Raw genomic sequence first — 16,280 nt, forward strand, 5'->3', positions numbered from 1 at the left:
AATCCCCGGCCCCCAAGACGCACCTCCCGGGCTTGGGATGAATTAGCGACGTTTTATTTCCCGGTGTTAAACACTGGCGGGGGTTTTCATTTCAATGGGGAGGGGGGGGTACGACTTCATGCTTGGGAGCCGTGATAGTTTTACACGGAGCTGGGGCTGTACGGCTTCATACTTGGGAGCCGTGATAGTTTTACACGGAGCTGGGGCTGTACGGCTTCATACTTGGGAGCCGTGATAGTTTTACACGGAGCTGGGGCTGTACGGCTTCATACTTGGGAGCCGTGATAGTTTTACACTGAGCTTGGGAGCCGTGATAGTTTTACACTGAGCTTGGGAGCCGTGATAGTTTTACACTAAGCTGGTGTATATCAATCCATGCTTGAAAGTAGCCTAGTTTCTTTCTACTGAATACATTTAGCTTCCTTTTCAACACCGGAACTACATCATTTTCTTGTGTCTATATTAAACACCAGGGATACAAGAAATACTTAGAGCCTAGAGAATTACTCCATCTATATAGACATATACATATACAATATCTATCTATATATGATTAATATTATATATATATATATATATATATATATATATATATATATATATATATATATATATATATATATATATATATATATATATATATGATTATTTTGAAACTTAACCAATTTGCTTTTACATCGCCTCTATATATGACGATGAACGAAAACATTCGTCAGGATAACTCTGATTTACCTACGGTGATATTAATTGTTGTTTCACATATACCAAATCCTTTTTACTTTCTCGTATATACGTAGTATAGAGAAAGTATTGTAATCGTGCAAAAAAAATAAATCGAGATTTTTACAAGATTCAAGAAATCGGAAGTAGCGTAAATTACTACTTCCGGTCAACGGAAATTACTCAAAATTTAACAGAAGGTAGAAAATTAGATCTTTTACTTACATGTGAAATTTCATTTATCTATCTGAATTAATACTCAAGTTATAGGCTTTTGAAAAATTCAAAGTAGAAAAAGTATCACTTCCGGTTATCGGAAATCGCTTAAAAGTTGATACGGATCTACGATTTTGATAAAATACTTATATAAGAAATTTCATCAACCTAGCTCAAGTAATCGTGTTTACACACAGACACACACATAGACACACACACAGACACACAGACATACGGACAGAATTGCAAAGCCCAGTTTTTCAGACTGGATTACGCATAAAACCTTTTAATTTTGATAAATCTGGATTGATAATTTTTGCCCGATTAAAATAAGTCCTCTATACTTCGGATGTGAAGAAGGACTGAGGTGTAATACGGTGAAAATTGTTAAAATTTCAAGTGATTTTTGTGCACGATTACAATACTTTCTCTATACTTCGTATATACGAGAAAGTAAAAAAGACAATTAATTAAAAAAACAACAGCTAAGATTGTTGTTATAAAGACACATAAGGTATAAACTATTAATAAAATGTATTAATTGTTCACCCACCCCTCCCCCCCTCTCCACGTACACATGCCCTCACCGCCTTGAAATCTTCACGTGACCCCCTTACCCCCATTCACCCCCCCTCCACCAACATCACCACAAAGACCACTCACGGTCGCATCCGTACCATCATATTCTCCACCCCCCCTGCTCAAATTAATACCATTTTATCACATCCTCTACCATTGTCACCATCTCGTTGACAAGAGAGTGGGGGGGGGGGGGGGGACTCGCCAACCTGGACCCCCTAATGACCGTGAGTATGACAGGCTAATGCTCTCTGTCACAACGAAATATGGCGTTTGGCTGACGGACCGTTACAGCCGGCATTACGGCCGGCATTACAGCCGGCATTAGGTGGTATTGACCGGTAAACGTGTTAAAAGATGAGGCTAATAGGATTGTCTCAAGACCAAGGCCTGTCCTGATGGATAAGATGGAATATTGATTTCTTTCTACAGTAGCGTGGAGGTTTTTTTTTTCTACAGAACTAATGGGTACATTAATAAGAAATACTGTCAAAAAGTTGAGGCGGTCGTGTGTCGAGGGGACAGATTTTCTCGTCTGTTGAGGTCTGCTAATGCTGTAGATGACATTTGTCCTGAATGACATGTGACACGTGACATTCGACATTTGATCTAAAATTGGACAATTTTTTGTCTGAGGCATTTTGTAAAAAAAAATTGTTTTTTAGTGTTAAACAATAAAAAAAAATGAATAGACTTTGACGCTAGAATTATAGTTAAAAAGTTTGACATTAAAACCGAGTTCAGATGGGGATTGTGGTTTAAAAAAAAAAATTATGGCATCTAAGAACTTCAAATTTTATTTGAATTTGAGTTGTTCTGTGCAAATGCGTTGTTCATCAATATTAATATTAACTTTGTCGTTATTCTAGCCATTTACAACATGATAACAATGTTATATGTTAATGATATTTGAATGGTCAACAGATACTATGTAGACCGTGTAGTTTTGTTGACCATGTATATTGAACATATATATTGATAAAATATGTTGAAATGAAGTTGTACACGTCGTTATCAATTATTGTGTTGAAAATTTTGATATCAATAATTATTGATCATGCTGAAGTCAGTTATTTTGTTGCTATTACAATATATTGAACATGTTGATAAAAATTATTTTGTTATCCATGTTGATAACCTGACCATGTTGATAATGTTGTCTCTGCCCCAGTACACCTACGTGTTTGAAAACTTCACCTCCCTAGATCAACAATATGTTAAATATGTTGACCAAGTTGATAACGTTTGACAACTTCACCTCCCTAGATCAACAATATGTTGAATATGTTGACCATGTTGATAATGTTATCTCTCCCCCAGTATACCTACGTGTTTGACAACTTCACCTCCCTAGATCAACAATATGTTGAATATGTTGACCATGTTGATAAGTTGACCATGTTGATATTGTTGTCTCTCCCCCACTACACCTACTTGTTTGACAACTTCACCTCCCTAGATCAACAATATGTTGAATATGTTGACCATGTTGATATTGTTTGACAACTTAACCTCCCTAGATCAACAATTTGTTGAATATGTTGACCATGTTGATATTGTTGTCTCTCCCCCAGTACACCTACGTGTTTGACAACTTCACCTCCCTAGATCAACAATATGTTGAATATGTTGACCAAGTTGATAACGTTTGACAACTTCACCTCCCTAGATCAACAATATGTTGAATATGTTGACCATGTTGATAATGTTATCTCTCCCCCAGTATACCTACGTGTTTGACAACTTCACCTCCCTAGATCAACAATATGTTGAATATGTTGACCATGTTGATAAGTTGACCATGTTGATATTGTTGTCTCTCCCCCACTACACCTACTTGTTTGACAACTTCACCTCCCTAGATCAACAATATGTTGAATATGTTGACCATGTTGATAATGTTGTCTCTCCCCCAGTATACCTACGTGTTTGACAACTTCACCTCCCTAGATCAACAATATGTTGAATATGTTGACCATGTTGATATTGTTTGACAACTTAACCTCCCTAGATCAACAATTTGTTGAATATGTTGACCATGTTGATATTGTTGTCTCTCCCCCAGTACACCTACGTGTTTGACAACTTCACCTCCCTAGATCAACAATATGTTGAATATGTTGACCATGTTGATATTGTTTGACAACTTAACCTCCCTAGATCAACAATTTGTTGAATATGTTGACCATGTTGATATTGTTGTCTCTCCCCCAGTACACCTACGTGTTTGACAACTTCACCTCCCTAGATCAACAATATGTTGAATATATTGACCATGTTGAATATGTTGACCATGTTGATAATGTTGTCTCTCTCACAGTACACCTACGTGTTTGACAACTTCACCTCCCTAGATCAACACCTGTTGTACCAGCCGCTGTTGGGGATACCAGAGAGGGGATATATCCCGAGATACCCGACAGGTGAGTGACCTATTAGAGTTGTTGTTCTTGGTGATTAGAGTTGTGGTTCCTGGTGAGTAGAGTTGTGGTTCCTGGTGAATAGAGTTGTTGTTCCTGGTGAATAGAGTTGTTGTTCTTGGTGAATAGAGTTATTGTTCTTGGTGAATAGAGTTGTTGTTCTAGGTGAAAAGAGTTGTGATTCCTGGTGAATAGAGTTGTGGTTCCTGGTAAATAGAGTTGTTGTTCTTGATGAATATAGTTGTTGTTCTTGGTGAGTAGAGTGCTTGTTCTTGGTGAATAGAGTTGTTGTTCTTGGTGAATAGAGTTGTAGTTCTAGGTGAATAGAGTTGTGATTCCTGGTGAATAGAGTTGTGGTTCTTGGTGAATAGAGTTTGTTGTTCCTGGTGAATAGAGTTTGTTGTTCCTGGTGAATAGAGTTGTGGTTCCTGGTGAATAGAGTTTGTTGTTCCTGCTGAATAGAGTTGTGGTTCCTGGTGAATAAAGTGGTGGTTCCTGGTGAATAGAGTTGTTGTTCCTGGTGAATAGAGTTTGTTGTTCCTGGTGAATAGAGTTGTGGTTCCTGGTGAGTAGAGTTGTTGTTACTGGTGAATAGAATTATCATACCTTGTAATAGGAATTGTTGTTTTTGGTTATAAGAGCTGTTGTTCTTGTTGAACACAGCTGTTGTTCTTGGTAAACGGAGTTGTTCATGGTGAAAAAAGTTGTCGTTTAGTTTATGGTGAGACGAGTTGTCGTATTAGGTGAACAGAGTAGTCGTTCTTGGTGAACAGAGTTTTTGTTATGTTTTTTTGTGAAATGTTGTGTGGCAAGAAGAGTTGTCGTTTTTTTGTTGAAAAGTTGTGGTTCCTATTGAAAAGAGTTGCTGTTCTTAGTGAGAAGAGTTGTCGTTCTTGGTGAAAAGAGTTGTCGTCCTTTGTCAGCAAACAGTGTATAGTATATACATACTTTCTTAGTGTTACATTACACCAGGGGTCGGCAACCTTTTGAGACGGAGGAGCCAAAAGCTACAATTTACAAAATTTCCCAGTTTTTAAAGAGCCACTAATATAATTTTTTTCAATATTTTGGTATTTGATAAGGATTAGGTAAATAAATTTGATTTTTTATTTGAAATAAATAACATTAAATATGAACTAATATTGATTCATATAAAAACAAATGTTTCGCGTAAAAATTGTTTTAGCTAGCTCTGGTGTGATAAAAGTAGTAATCAAATAATATATGTATATGACAATAACCTTTTTTTTCTTTACGGACACCACTGGCTCAGGAGGTGTCTCCCATTAACCAGACAGGCCTCAACACGGCAAACTCCGACAAACTGGCTTGGATATTTGATTACCGTGTATCGGTCGCTTCTGTCCTTCGGTTATATACAAGGCGTATCTTTCACCCTACTCGAACCTAGAGTCTAGTACATAGCTCAACTGTAGGAAGCTAATAACTGAAATATTACGTCACTCAGGTCGAATTAATGCATACTGACTGGTAGAGGAATGCTTTCTGGATAAAATAACATTCACCATTTAACGGTATTCGAAAAAAGTCGGCACTTGGGCAGTGGCAAGAATGGAACAAGTCATCACGTGGCTGTCCATAGCACGGCTGTGGGGCTAGCCTGGTGCCCAAGCGGCTGTCAGTTTTCCTTATTTGCTCTACTTCACCTATTCTCAATGTTCTCTGATGAGTGTTTTTATCCTGTTTAAAGTTTAAGTTGCTTTTCTTTACAATATAATTTTTAATGAGTTTTGAAATTAAAATAGTACAGTTAATATTTGCGTATGGAATTGAAGAGCGGCATCTTGAAATCAAAAGTGCCGCATGTGGCTCGCGAGCCGCAGGTTGCCGACCCCTGCACTACACTGGGAAGTTTTTTTTTTTATTATTATTTTTTTTTTTTGTAAGATTTTTTTTTTTCGTATATATACGAGAAAGTAAATATACTAAATGACAAGATTTTTTATAAGAGTACAATCTAGCAACATATTTCCTCGAAGACACATCTATAATAATAGTTTCGCTGTCTGTCTATCTATCTATCTATCTATCTATCTATCTATCTTTCTGTCTGACAAGAACGCTCTAGAGAAAACACAAGGAAAATAAAAACATGCATAGTAATTCGAAAAACGAAGTATGACGTCGACACATTTAGCGCACAGAGTAGAAAATAATCTCAAGCCGGATAGTGCACACATTGATATGACGTCATTGATTATCGATATTCAATACAAAGGCAATTTGGTCTAATCTAAGTGGTTTGCGTGAAGAGTTTCTTTCATACAATTCTTCGGGTAGGGGCGAAGCCCCACCCCCGCGTAAGAACGTCTGAGCCCCCCCCCCCTCCCCAACTCAAAAGAAATTTCCTCATCGATACTCTATAATAAAATTACCGCCTAATTAATGTGTCTAATCTTAAAAGTGGTTTTCTTGCAATGGGACGGTAGACATGTTGTTTTTTTTTGGGGGGGGGGGGGGGGGGGGGTGGAGGGGTGGGGGGGGGGGGTGTGTGTGTGGGGGGGTGGAGGGGCGGGGGGGGGGGGGTGGTGTGTGTGGGGGGGGGGGGGTGGGGGGGGGGGTTGGTTTCAGTGTTTCTTTCAGACTTTTTCCTCCCCGGAGAGGGGTGGGGGTACTTGAAATTTTCGGGGGCGGGGGTAGAATTTTCTGGGAGGGGGCGGACACTGGAAAAAGTATATAATTATATTTCGTTGAATGGGACGGTAGACATGTTTTTTTTTTTTGGGGGGGGGGGTGTGGAGGGGTGGGGGGGGGGGTGGTGGTGTGTGTGTGGGGTGGGGGGTGGGGGGTGGGGGTGGGTTGGTTTCAGTGTTTCTTTCAGAGTTTTTCCTCCCCGGAGAGGGGTGGGGATAATTGAAATTTTCGGGGGCGGGGGTAGAATTTTCTGGGAGGGGGCGGACACTGGAAAAAGTATATAATTATATTTCGTTGAATTGGACGGTAGACATGTTTTTTTTGGGGGGTGGGGGTGGAGAGGGGGGGGGGGGGTGGAGGGGTGGGGGGGCGGTGTGTGGAGGGGGTGGTGTGTGTGGGGGGTGGGGGTGGGGGGTGGTGTGTGGGGTGGGGGGGTGGGGGTGGTGTGTGGGGGGTGGGTTGGTTTTAGTTTAGAGAAAAGAGACAGCACTATCAACCTAGCGCCCGGTGTATCCTTCCTCAACGGGCCATTTTTCTCGTAATACAATAGATTTATGTATAACGCCTATTATTAAACAGATCTTTTTAAAACATTAAGGTTTTTTAAAGTTATTTTAGTCCAATTTATAATTCTGTAAAAAAAAACCTCCTTCGCGAATAAATGCACACGCATAGTCTACATTTTTAGAGTTAAACGAGACAAGCCACACTTCTTGAAGGTACTCGGCTCGGTCTCGAAATAGCCAGAGGTGCAAAACAGCTCACACGTCGCTGAAGTCTCTCAATTAGGGTTGTCTGTCTTTGTTAGCAATTAGAGTTGTCATTCTTGGTGAAAAATGGAGTTGTCGTTCCTAGTGAACAGTTGCTGTTTCAGTCTATATTAAACTTTTTGTTTTTGCAGCGAGAAGATATACCCCAAACTAAAACAAATTGAAGAAATAGATTTTTGTTTTTCAAAATAAAAATTAGTAGTGACCAGGGGCGGAACTACAGTGCCGCCAGACCCCGCAATGCGGGGGGGCCCAGACCGATTGGGGCCCAAAAATCCTGGCTAAATTATTTAAAAAAAATTTTAAAAAATAAAAAAAAATTAGGTGGAGGTCGAGTTATCTTTCTTCTACAGTTACAAACACGATAGTCGGCAAACGTCTTTGAGAAAAATGCACAGACTATAGCTCGAGAGACCGCTAGACATTCATAAAGTCAACTTCAAAGACGCAGCCTACCGTTCTTTTTAGTGGCGTCGATTAGGAGAACAAAAAAGCATTGTTATATTGTTTACATTATTAAAATACATATCTATGATTGTGTGTTTAAACTACTGGCCTGAATGCTACAAAAAAATATAATTATTTATTTCGATCTCATACATTTATAATTGCGTTCATTTTTACTTTAACAACTGTATCAATAAACTTGTAAAAGTCGGAACTATTGATGTAGATGTTTATCGGCGCTTTCTTGTCCCCTTCCAATGAACCTTCCCAACTCTCTCCCCTGCCCCCTCTCACCCCTACCCCTCACCTTTACCTCTCACCACACCCTTACTCTTACAATAAGATGTAATGCATAGATTAACGAACCGTCTATGAACTGTAAACTGACCACTTCTGCACATTTTGTTAAAGACACTAGTCAGTAGTTGTTCATTTACCTGATGAACAGGGGCGGAACTACAGTCCCGCCAGTCCCCGCAATGCGCGGGGGGGGGGGGGGGGGGCAGGCCGTTTAGGGGCCCACGGCTGACCAAAATTAATATTTTTTTTAAATTTTGAATTTAATTTTCGTGCATTTTTGCCTTAATATTTGGTTTGTAAAAGAAAAACACTAGCTGCGGTACGATTATCTTTATTTTACAGTCACTATACCACGCTCTTCCGCAACAGATAAAATCCATTAACAAACTACAGTGTAAAATATAGGCAACTCTTCAAATTTGAATGACTGTCTTCTTTGACTCGTTGCCCCCCCCCCCCCCCCCACCTTTAATAGCTAAATAGAGGACACGTAACTGTTTGACCGATCCTCAAAAGTGTACTGTCGCGGATGGGGCAGGGGATGGGGACCAAAAAGGGGGTTCAAAAATTGTCGACAAATTTTTTACATATTTAAAACAGTTATTTATAGTTGTATTTTTTAACCATCGTCAAGGCCGAGTTCTATTTCCCTACAATCAAACACACGCTGTCGCCGGCAAAATTCTTTTTAAAAAACAACAAAGTCCATAGCACGAAAAGCCGCTACATATGAAGTGGGCTTTCATGATGCGCGGTTCTTGTTGGCGGCATTGGTAATGGAACCGAAATCCATTGTACATTTTTCAATGTTAATGTGTTTGTGATAGTGGTTGAATTTGTATCCTGTACTATCTTGCATCCTACAAATAATAAAAAAAATAATATAATACTATACTAGAAACTTCAGTTTTATATACGGTTACTTGTTTTTGCTTTTACAAGAAATATCATAGTAAACTTTTAAAGCCTATACTTGGAATAATCTCCCCTGAGTAAGTTTTACAATGGGCGATGCTGACGTACATAGATCAAGGCGTTTTGTTGTCGCTTTCAAGTTTTTTTCCCGAGCCGACCCCTATCCCACCCCTCTTTCTCAACCTTAGAAGTATCGAGGGGATAAATGTATCGTTTATGAACTACTTACTAACCGTACGATTCACCACTTCAGCACATTTTGTCAGACACTAGACAGCACTAGATCTAGATCTAGTCAACAGATATTAATTTACTTTCATAGTATTAGGCACATCTAATTCACAAAACAGGGCAGGTAAGATTATTTTTTTATATAATTACTTAGAAATTAATTACGTTTAGAATTAATTGAACATTATTAATAGTCAATTACTATTTATAAATGACGTCATTGAGGTGGGGGTGTGTGAGGGTCTGGCTTTTTGTTAGTTCCCCCCCTCCCCTAAATCAGAAGGTTATCCAACGCGTGACCTGGCCACATACAGTTGTACATGTGAAAAACATTTTTCTGTCTATTTTGCATTACTGCACCATTCACCAAATCGCCATGAAAACTTGGGGAGCTGTTGAGTACAGCCCCGCAAAGGTTTCTGTCATAGGCCAAACATTTGTACATATTGGAGTGGGGACTCCTAACGGAAATATGTGATTTAGCGCCCCGTGATCCTGCATAAACGGATGAGGTTACTACTTGAATACAACCGGCGGCAGTGTCATCCAGAGCGCATCACATATGAGTAAGTTGGCCCCCACAGACAGTCGTTTAAAAGTGCCCACAACACTAGGAATAAGTCTCGCTACAACACTTGATGACTATATCTAATTAGGTGTCGCACCAATGTTTCTTCCTGGGTAGACTGTTTTTGGAGGAGGGGAGGGGGTGGGGGAGCTCTGCCGGAAGAAACAATGTGTTGCACCCATCACCCGTGCAGTAATGTAACCAGTGGCTCCCAAGAGCCCCGTGACTCCCCTGACACCTGGGTCGTCGCCAAGGGACTTACAGCATGCCTTGGCGTGTCTAGTTGGTAGTGTGGACAAACCCGCGCCCTAAGATCCAAGAAATGAACTGCCGACATTGTTAACATTTAATTCAACTTCTGGAAAACAGGGCACACGGTTGGTAACGTTTTGATGAAAGCCTCATAAAAATCGGCGTCAGTTTGCAGTGTTGGACTAGATTTAGAGAGTCCGTGCTTCCTTCATGGAAAACTGAATGGGGCCAGCTCGTGTGTTGGAAAACCTCTGATTTATTCGGGTACCGGATAATTTTTTTTAAAATGTAGAGCGACCTTTGTTTTTCATATATATATATATATATATATATATATATATATATATATATATATATATATATATATATATATATATATATATATATAGGGGCCCAAAAAAAATTCTGCGGGGGGGGCCTTTTTTTTCTAGTTCCGCCACTGGTAGTGACATTTCAATCTACTATATATAAAAGGCTACATTAACTTAGTTATTTTCAGTGATTTTCTTGTCAATTTTATTGAATAAAAAAAAAATCACTAGCATGTTCATTTCCAGTTACATTTAAATAATTATTTTTTCATACATTTAAACCTGAAAATTTAGAATATAAAAAAAAACAATTGTTACATTTTAAACGTTACACTTGAACAATTGTATGATAAAAATTTGAACATTTAGAAAATAGAATCAGGAAAGTTCAGAAGATCAATGACGGTACTGAAAGTACATCTCAGGCAATTAAACTAATACACTAAGAAGATATTAAACTTGAACATTTAAAAGATCAAAACTTAAATATTTAGAACATTAGAAAATTGAACATCTAGATTCTAGAATATCAAAACTTGAATGTTTAGGATATCAAAACTTGAACATTTAAAATATCATAAACTTGAACATTTAGAAGATCAAAACTAAAACATTTGGAAGATCAAAACTAGAACATTTAGAATATCAAAACTTGAACATTTAGAATATCAAATCTTGAACATTTAGAATTTCAAAACTTGAACATTTAAAAGATCAAAACGAACATTTAGAAGATCATAAGCGTGAACATTTTCAGATCAGTAACGCATCAAAAACATCTATTTCAGTCATTTGAACTTAAACATTTAGAAGATCAAAACATGAACATTTAGAAGATCAAAACATGAACATTTAGAAGATCAAAACATGAACATTTAGAAGATCAAAACATGAACATTTAGAAGATCAAAACATGAACATTTACACCATCAAACATGAGCAATAACAATACCAGTCTTTAGTATTTCAGATCACCATACCGTGCAAGGGGAAAGAGAAAGGGGTTGCTTCCCTTCGAGTTGGGCTGAAAATATTTGACCACTGGCAGAAGCCGCTCAAGGGGACGCCCATCCGGATACGATTGAAGAAGCAATGTGTAGCATTCGGTAGGTAGCCAAACTGTATGTAGCCTTCGTTATGTAGCCCGACTGTATGTGGCCTTCGTCGTGTAACGGTGTATTATATGTAGCTTTTGATATATTGCACCAGGTGTAGCCTTCTGTATACGCCACTATGGCATGTGAAAGATGAAGTTTGTGAATACGTGTACATTCTATAATCACACTAATGGGGGGGGGGTGGAATTAGGCGCACAGTAGCTGTAATGACGGGAAAAGGGGGAGGGGCAGCTTGCTGTTGTATCTATATTGTTACAGTAATTATGATTCACATTAGCACTGTTGTGGTAGTGGTTCTTGGGGATGGGGGGGTGACCTCATTAGAGCAAATATACTGTTATTAGTATTGAGAGGTAAATTTTAAAAATTCAAGAAAATTAACTTAGTGATTAGATAATACATACTTTTCATTACGTGAGACCTCTGATATGATTGAATATCCACCAAGACCTCCTTGTTATGAATACCATAGTGACGCATCCAGTGAAAATATTGATTGAGTCCTTAACAATACAGTCAATAGCAATTTTACATGGGACAGGATTTATGGAAAAAAATGTGGGAAAAAAAATTAACAAATTTCAATTTATTTTGTATTAAAATACACAATGACTGATGTGCACTTAACGGCGTTTTAATTCCAATGTTCCTTAAGAGACCAAACATTTAGAGCTATTAATCATCAAACCGTCTATGAGATGAGTGGAGCTATGGTGACTAAACAATGACTTCTGGTAGTATTGTGCGGTTTCCGATAATTTATGACTTCCGAGCTGATCTCTCTAATCAACGACGTGTAAGATGATCGAGGCAGTTTTTGCTTACCCCTGACGTCTGACACGTGTATAGCTGAGCTCCTTAACGTCTGTAATTGAACGTCACATGACGTGCATAGTTCGGTAACGTGAGTTCACAATCGAGTCTCCAGTAATGCGTGTCTTGTGAAGCTATTTGCGTACACTTTCACGCATTTTAAAACTTAAAAAAAAACGGGTTTTTTTTTAAAGATAAAATACCTCACGTTCTCAAACATTGACAGTAATTTCACTCACACTTCGCCGCCAAACTTTGTAATAATAGCTGCCGAACAACAACTAACTCTCCCCACACAAACCAAACACACAGTTAACCCTCACACAAACACAACCACCTATCCCGCCCCCACAATAGCATCTCCTGCATCAACCAATGTCCATTTACATCATCATCACCAGCTAAAAAACTTCGCAATCCATCCCATCCCTCACATATTTTCTTCAGACACACCCACACCCACCCACACACACCCACACACACAACGCAATTATCGAGTTAACACGGCTGTCCAAGTTAAAACGTAATTAGAATCAAACAAAAATATCACAAAGCAATTACCCAGCCCTTACACGGAACACTCAATACGGAAAAGGAAAGTTCTAGATGTACTAGATCTAAAGAGTTCTAGATGTACTAGATCTAAAGAGTTCTAGATGTACTAGATCTAAAGAGTTCTAGATCTAGCTTCCCAGGCTTCAGAGTTCTAGAACCAACTCCCAGACTAAAGAGTTCTAGAACTAACTCGCCGGTTGAAATCCTGAGCCAGACGCATCGTCCAGATTCACATTTTAAAAATGACTGTCGGAAAAGTTCGAAAAAAAACCCCACAAAAAAAAAAGTTTTAAAAACTTAGCAAATTCCTCCATTTTCGTTTCTGTCTTGTTAGAGAAATATTTCAAGCGATTTTATGGATACACGAAGAAGAAAAAAAATCGACACGCATGGATTGCTAACATTAGTGTTTTTCTTCAGTTAGTTGAGTTAAAATTTATGACTTTAATTCGTCTCCATGCATTGTGAATACACCAACAGTTATTGTTCGTTCGTCATATCTTATAGCATACCTAAATACATATGTTAACTATCTAAAAGCGTGACAGGTTCGTTTTAAATTTTGATCAGTTTCAAAGTTTGAAACATAAAAAACAAGACGCGAAACTCACAAAAAGATGCAAGACAAATAAACTTTAAATCTGCGTGCTTTGAATAAAAAAAATACTCTTCACCCATTTTTCCTCCAGTAATTTGTCGATTGGAATCCGAGTTAAAATAAGGGAAATTGGGTGTAACAATGAAAATAAATCTTTAGACCGGGTTTAGTTGTTGGTTTTTGCAGGGAAGCATTGCCAACGCGTGGTGGGCGGGAGGGGGATGAATCAGAACTTGCAAGGCTAGTCGAACACGTGACGTTCTTCAACCAATGGCCGGCGCTACATTTCCCGTTACAATTTCCGCTCCGTTGAGCAAAAAAGTGAACAGAGCTATGTGAAAGAGGGAAAAAATGAGAGCGACTCTAAACAAAAACATAATTAAATTAACATTGCTAAGTAGAATTCAGGAACCTCTAATTACTGGACTGATACAATAAACAGCGGTTATTTTATTTTCGCTCAATCACTAATGGTGTCTGCGTACGTAAAATGCTAGTATGTATTGTCAAATGTCTGATACTGCAGTCTGTAATGTAATAGGGTTCTTAAATAATAGCCGTACCCACGAGTAGTACATACAGACAGAGGCGTAGCAGGGGGGGGGGGGGGGTCGGGGGGTGTGGACCGCACCGGGTGACACCATTTAGGGGGGTGACACCAAGGCAAAAAATAGCAAAATATATAGAGAAAAACTTGAGGGGGGGGGGGGGTGCAAATCGAAAGTTTGAGGGGGGTGAGGTGCGAATCGAAAACTTGAGGGGGGTTGAGAAAACTTGAGGGGGGGGGGGTGACACCATTAAGTGCCGCACCGGGTGACACCCGACCTCGCTACGCCACTGCATACAGAGGCGTAGCTAGGGGAGTGTGGGTGGGCTGCTGTCATGGGTGGGGGATAAGTTAGGATTAGGAATGGGGTTAGGTTTAACGCTGTGTAAAATCGGTAGCTCGAATGGCGACTATAAACAATGCGTGAGTTGTTAAACTACAGGCACATGATTGTTTGAGTTGAATTGAAGACCACAGTGATAAAACAAAATTACCACCATCTTAAACTAGTTAAGATGGTGGTGATTTTTATTTTTTATTTCTGTTCAGCTGTTGTGTTCATGATATTGTTTTCTGTTGACTTGTCGTGTTCTTGATATTTTCTGTTTGAGTTGTCGTGTTCTTTGCGTTTTTGGTCTGTTTGATTTGTTGTGTCCCACATATTTTCCGTTGATTTGTTTCTTGATATTACTTTTGTTCCGTTAAAGCTTCTGTATCATTGACATTGCTTTCTGTTAAACTGTTGCATCCTTGACATCGTTTTTCTTTTTCTGCTTGCGATGTTGTGACCTTGACATTGTCATCAGGTTTTTATTTCTTCTTCCGGTAGTCACCAGCTCCCTCTGCAGGCCCGGATGTCGGAACGGCGGCACGTGCAACGGCCACGGTGTCTGCGAGTGCCCCCAGGGTTTTAAAGGGCCATTGTGCGACATAGGTAGGGAGTCTTGCACGTCCGTGCCTCCCATCTTCCAACCCCGCATGTTATTTAACATTTGCCTCAGAAATCTCAAGCAAAAAACGCGATCTGACAATGAGTTATCTATAGACTAGTAATTAAGCCAAGAGCTTCAGAAAGACTCCACTTTATATGCGTACTTAAACGTTGTTCGGTGATGTAATGTACATAACACAACGAAGTCATAATCCAAGTCAAGTCAGTCACAAAGTTTTCATAAAAGTTTTTCTGTTAAGAAAACAACCCATCAGATATGATATTTTCCAAATGGGGTTAGGTTGATGCTTAACCAATTAATTACCAAATAATTTATTTCCTAAATGAGCTATATTCTTTGATCTATTTTGAAATATCCAAATATCATGAATCCAAATGTCCAATTAATTTTCGCCAAAATAATCTTTGTCAAAAAGTAAACATTATTAAAAAATATTTTTAAAAAAAATAGAGGCCAAATTTTAACAATCAATGTTAATATGTTAAATTTTTTGTGTCCAAATAATCATTGTCCTAATGCCAAAATTATTTTATTTAAAAAGAAATAATCTGTGTCTAAATATTTAAGTGATTATGGCCCACATTTTAATATAGTGTCCACATGTAAAAAAGAAAAATTCCAAATGAATCAGGCACAACTACCGGAAAAAAATTAATAATTTAATCGTAATTAATCAATATCCAAATGTCAAAATGATTTTTATTCTCAACAATATAGGTCATCGTGCCTAATAGACACATTCTCCTTAAATTGACACCAACATGATTTTATTTCACCATGTCGACCTAAACCCAATTGATTTTATAACCCGTCTCTAAATGCGAGGCTCTACCGAAGAAAGGCGGTGAAAAACGAACGGTTTTCATTGTCTAAAAGCGGAACTGACAATACTGAACGCAACTTGATCGACCACCCGTCCAATACTCAACTGCTTTAGAACTGGGGTTTTGTCCTAACTTTTTGGCTGCTGATCGATCGCTACCTGCCAATATCGATGTTAAATTTAATCAGCGCTGACTCCAGAGCCCTCGTTAACCGGTGATTGATTTTAATTACATTAAAATTGCAGTTGCAGTATATTCATAGGCAGTGGGAAACTGTATTCAGCGCGTGATGGCCTGTATAATTAAAAGGAAAAATATAGAAAAGCTCAAAACCTACAAATTTAAGCATGCCTTTGAATAATAACACAGTGTTGCTTATCTGAGTGGGAGGGGGAGGGTTGCTTACAATGTTCGGCTATGTTTTCATTAGACAATGATTTTTTTGATGACGTAATATTTCATAGTTGCCAAGGCTAAGCCCTTTAAAA

At 38.6% G+C, this 16,280-nt stretch overlaps 1 protein-coding gene across 3 annotated transcripts in view; it reads left to right on the forward strand.

Moving 5' to 3' along the window:
- LOC131939465 (wnt inhibitory factor 1-like) overlaps positions 1–16,280 on the forward strand; it is a 65,239-nt gene that overhangs the window by 43,999 nt on the left and 4,960 nt on the right. For 2 of the 3 annotated variants that reach the window (XM_059297768.1, XM_059297769.1), the window contains exons 4-6: positions 3,836–3,938; positions 11,347–11,490; positions 14,845–14,949. In XM_059297768.1, coding sequence (XP_059153751.1) covers positions 3,836–3,938; positions 11,347–11,490; positions 14,845–14,949 — 352 coding nt within the window. The remainder of the gene's footprint in view (positions 1–3,835; positions 3,939–11,346; positions 11,491–14,844; positions 14,950–16,280) is intronic. The other variant, XM_059297770.1, reaches the window with a different exon arrangement.

This window comes from Physella acuta, unplaced genomic scaffold (genome assembly GCF_028476545.2).
Source record: "Physella acuta isolate Inbredline_101_S28 unplaced genomic scaffold, ASM2847654v3 ptg000281l, whole genome shotgun sequence".
NCBI classification, from domain to species: Eukaryota; Metazoa; Mollusca; class Gastropoda; family Physidae; genus Physella; species Physella acuta.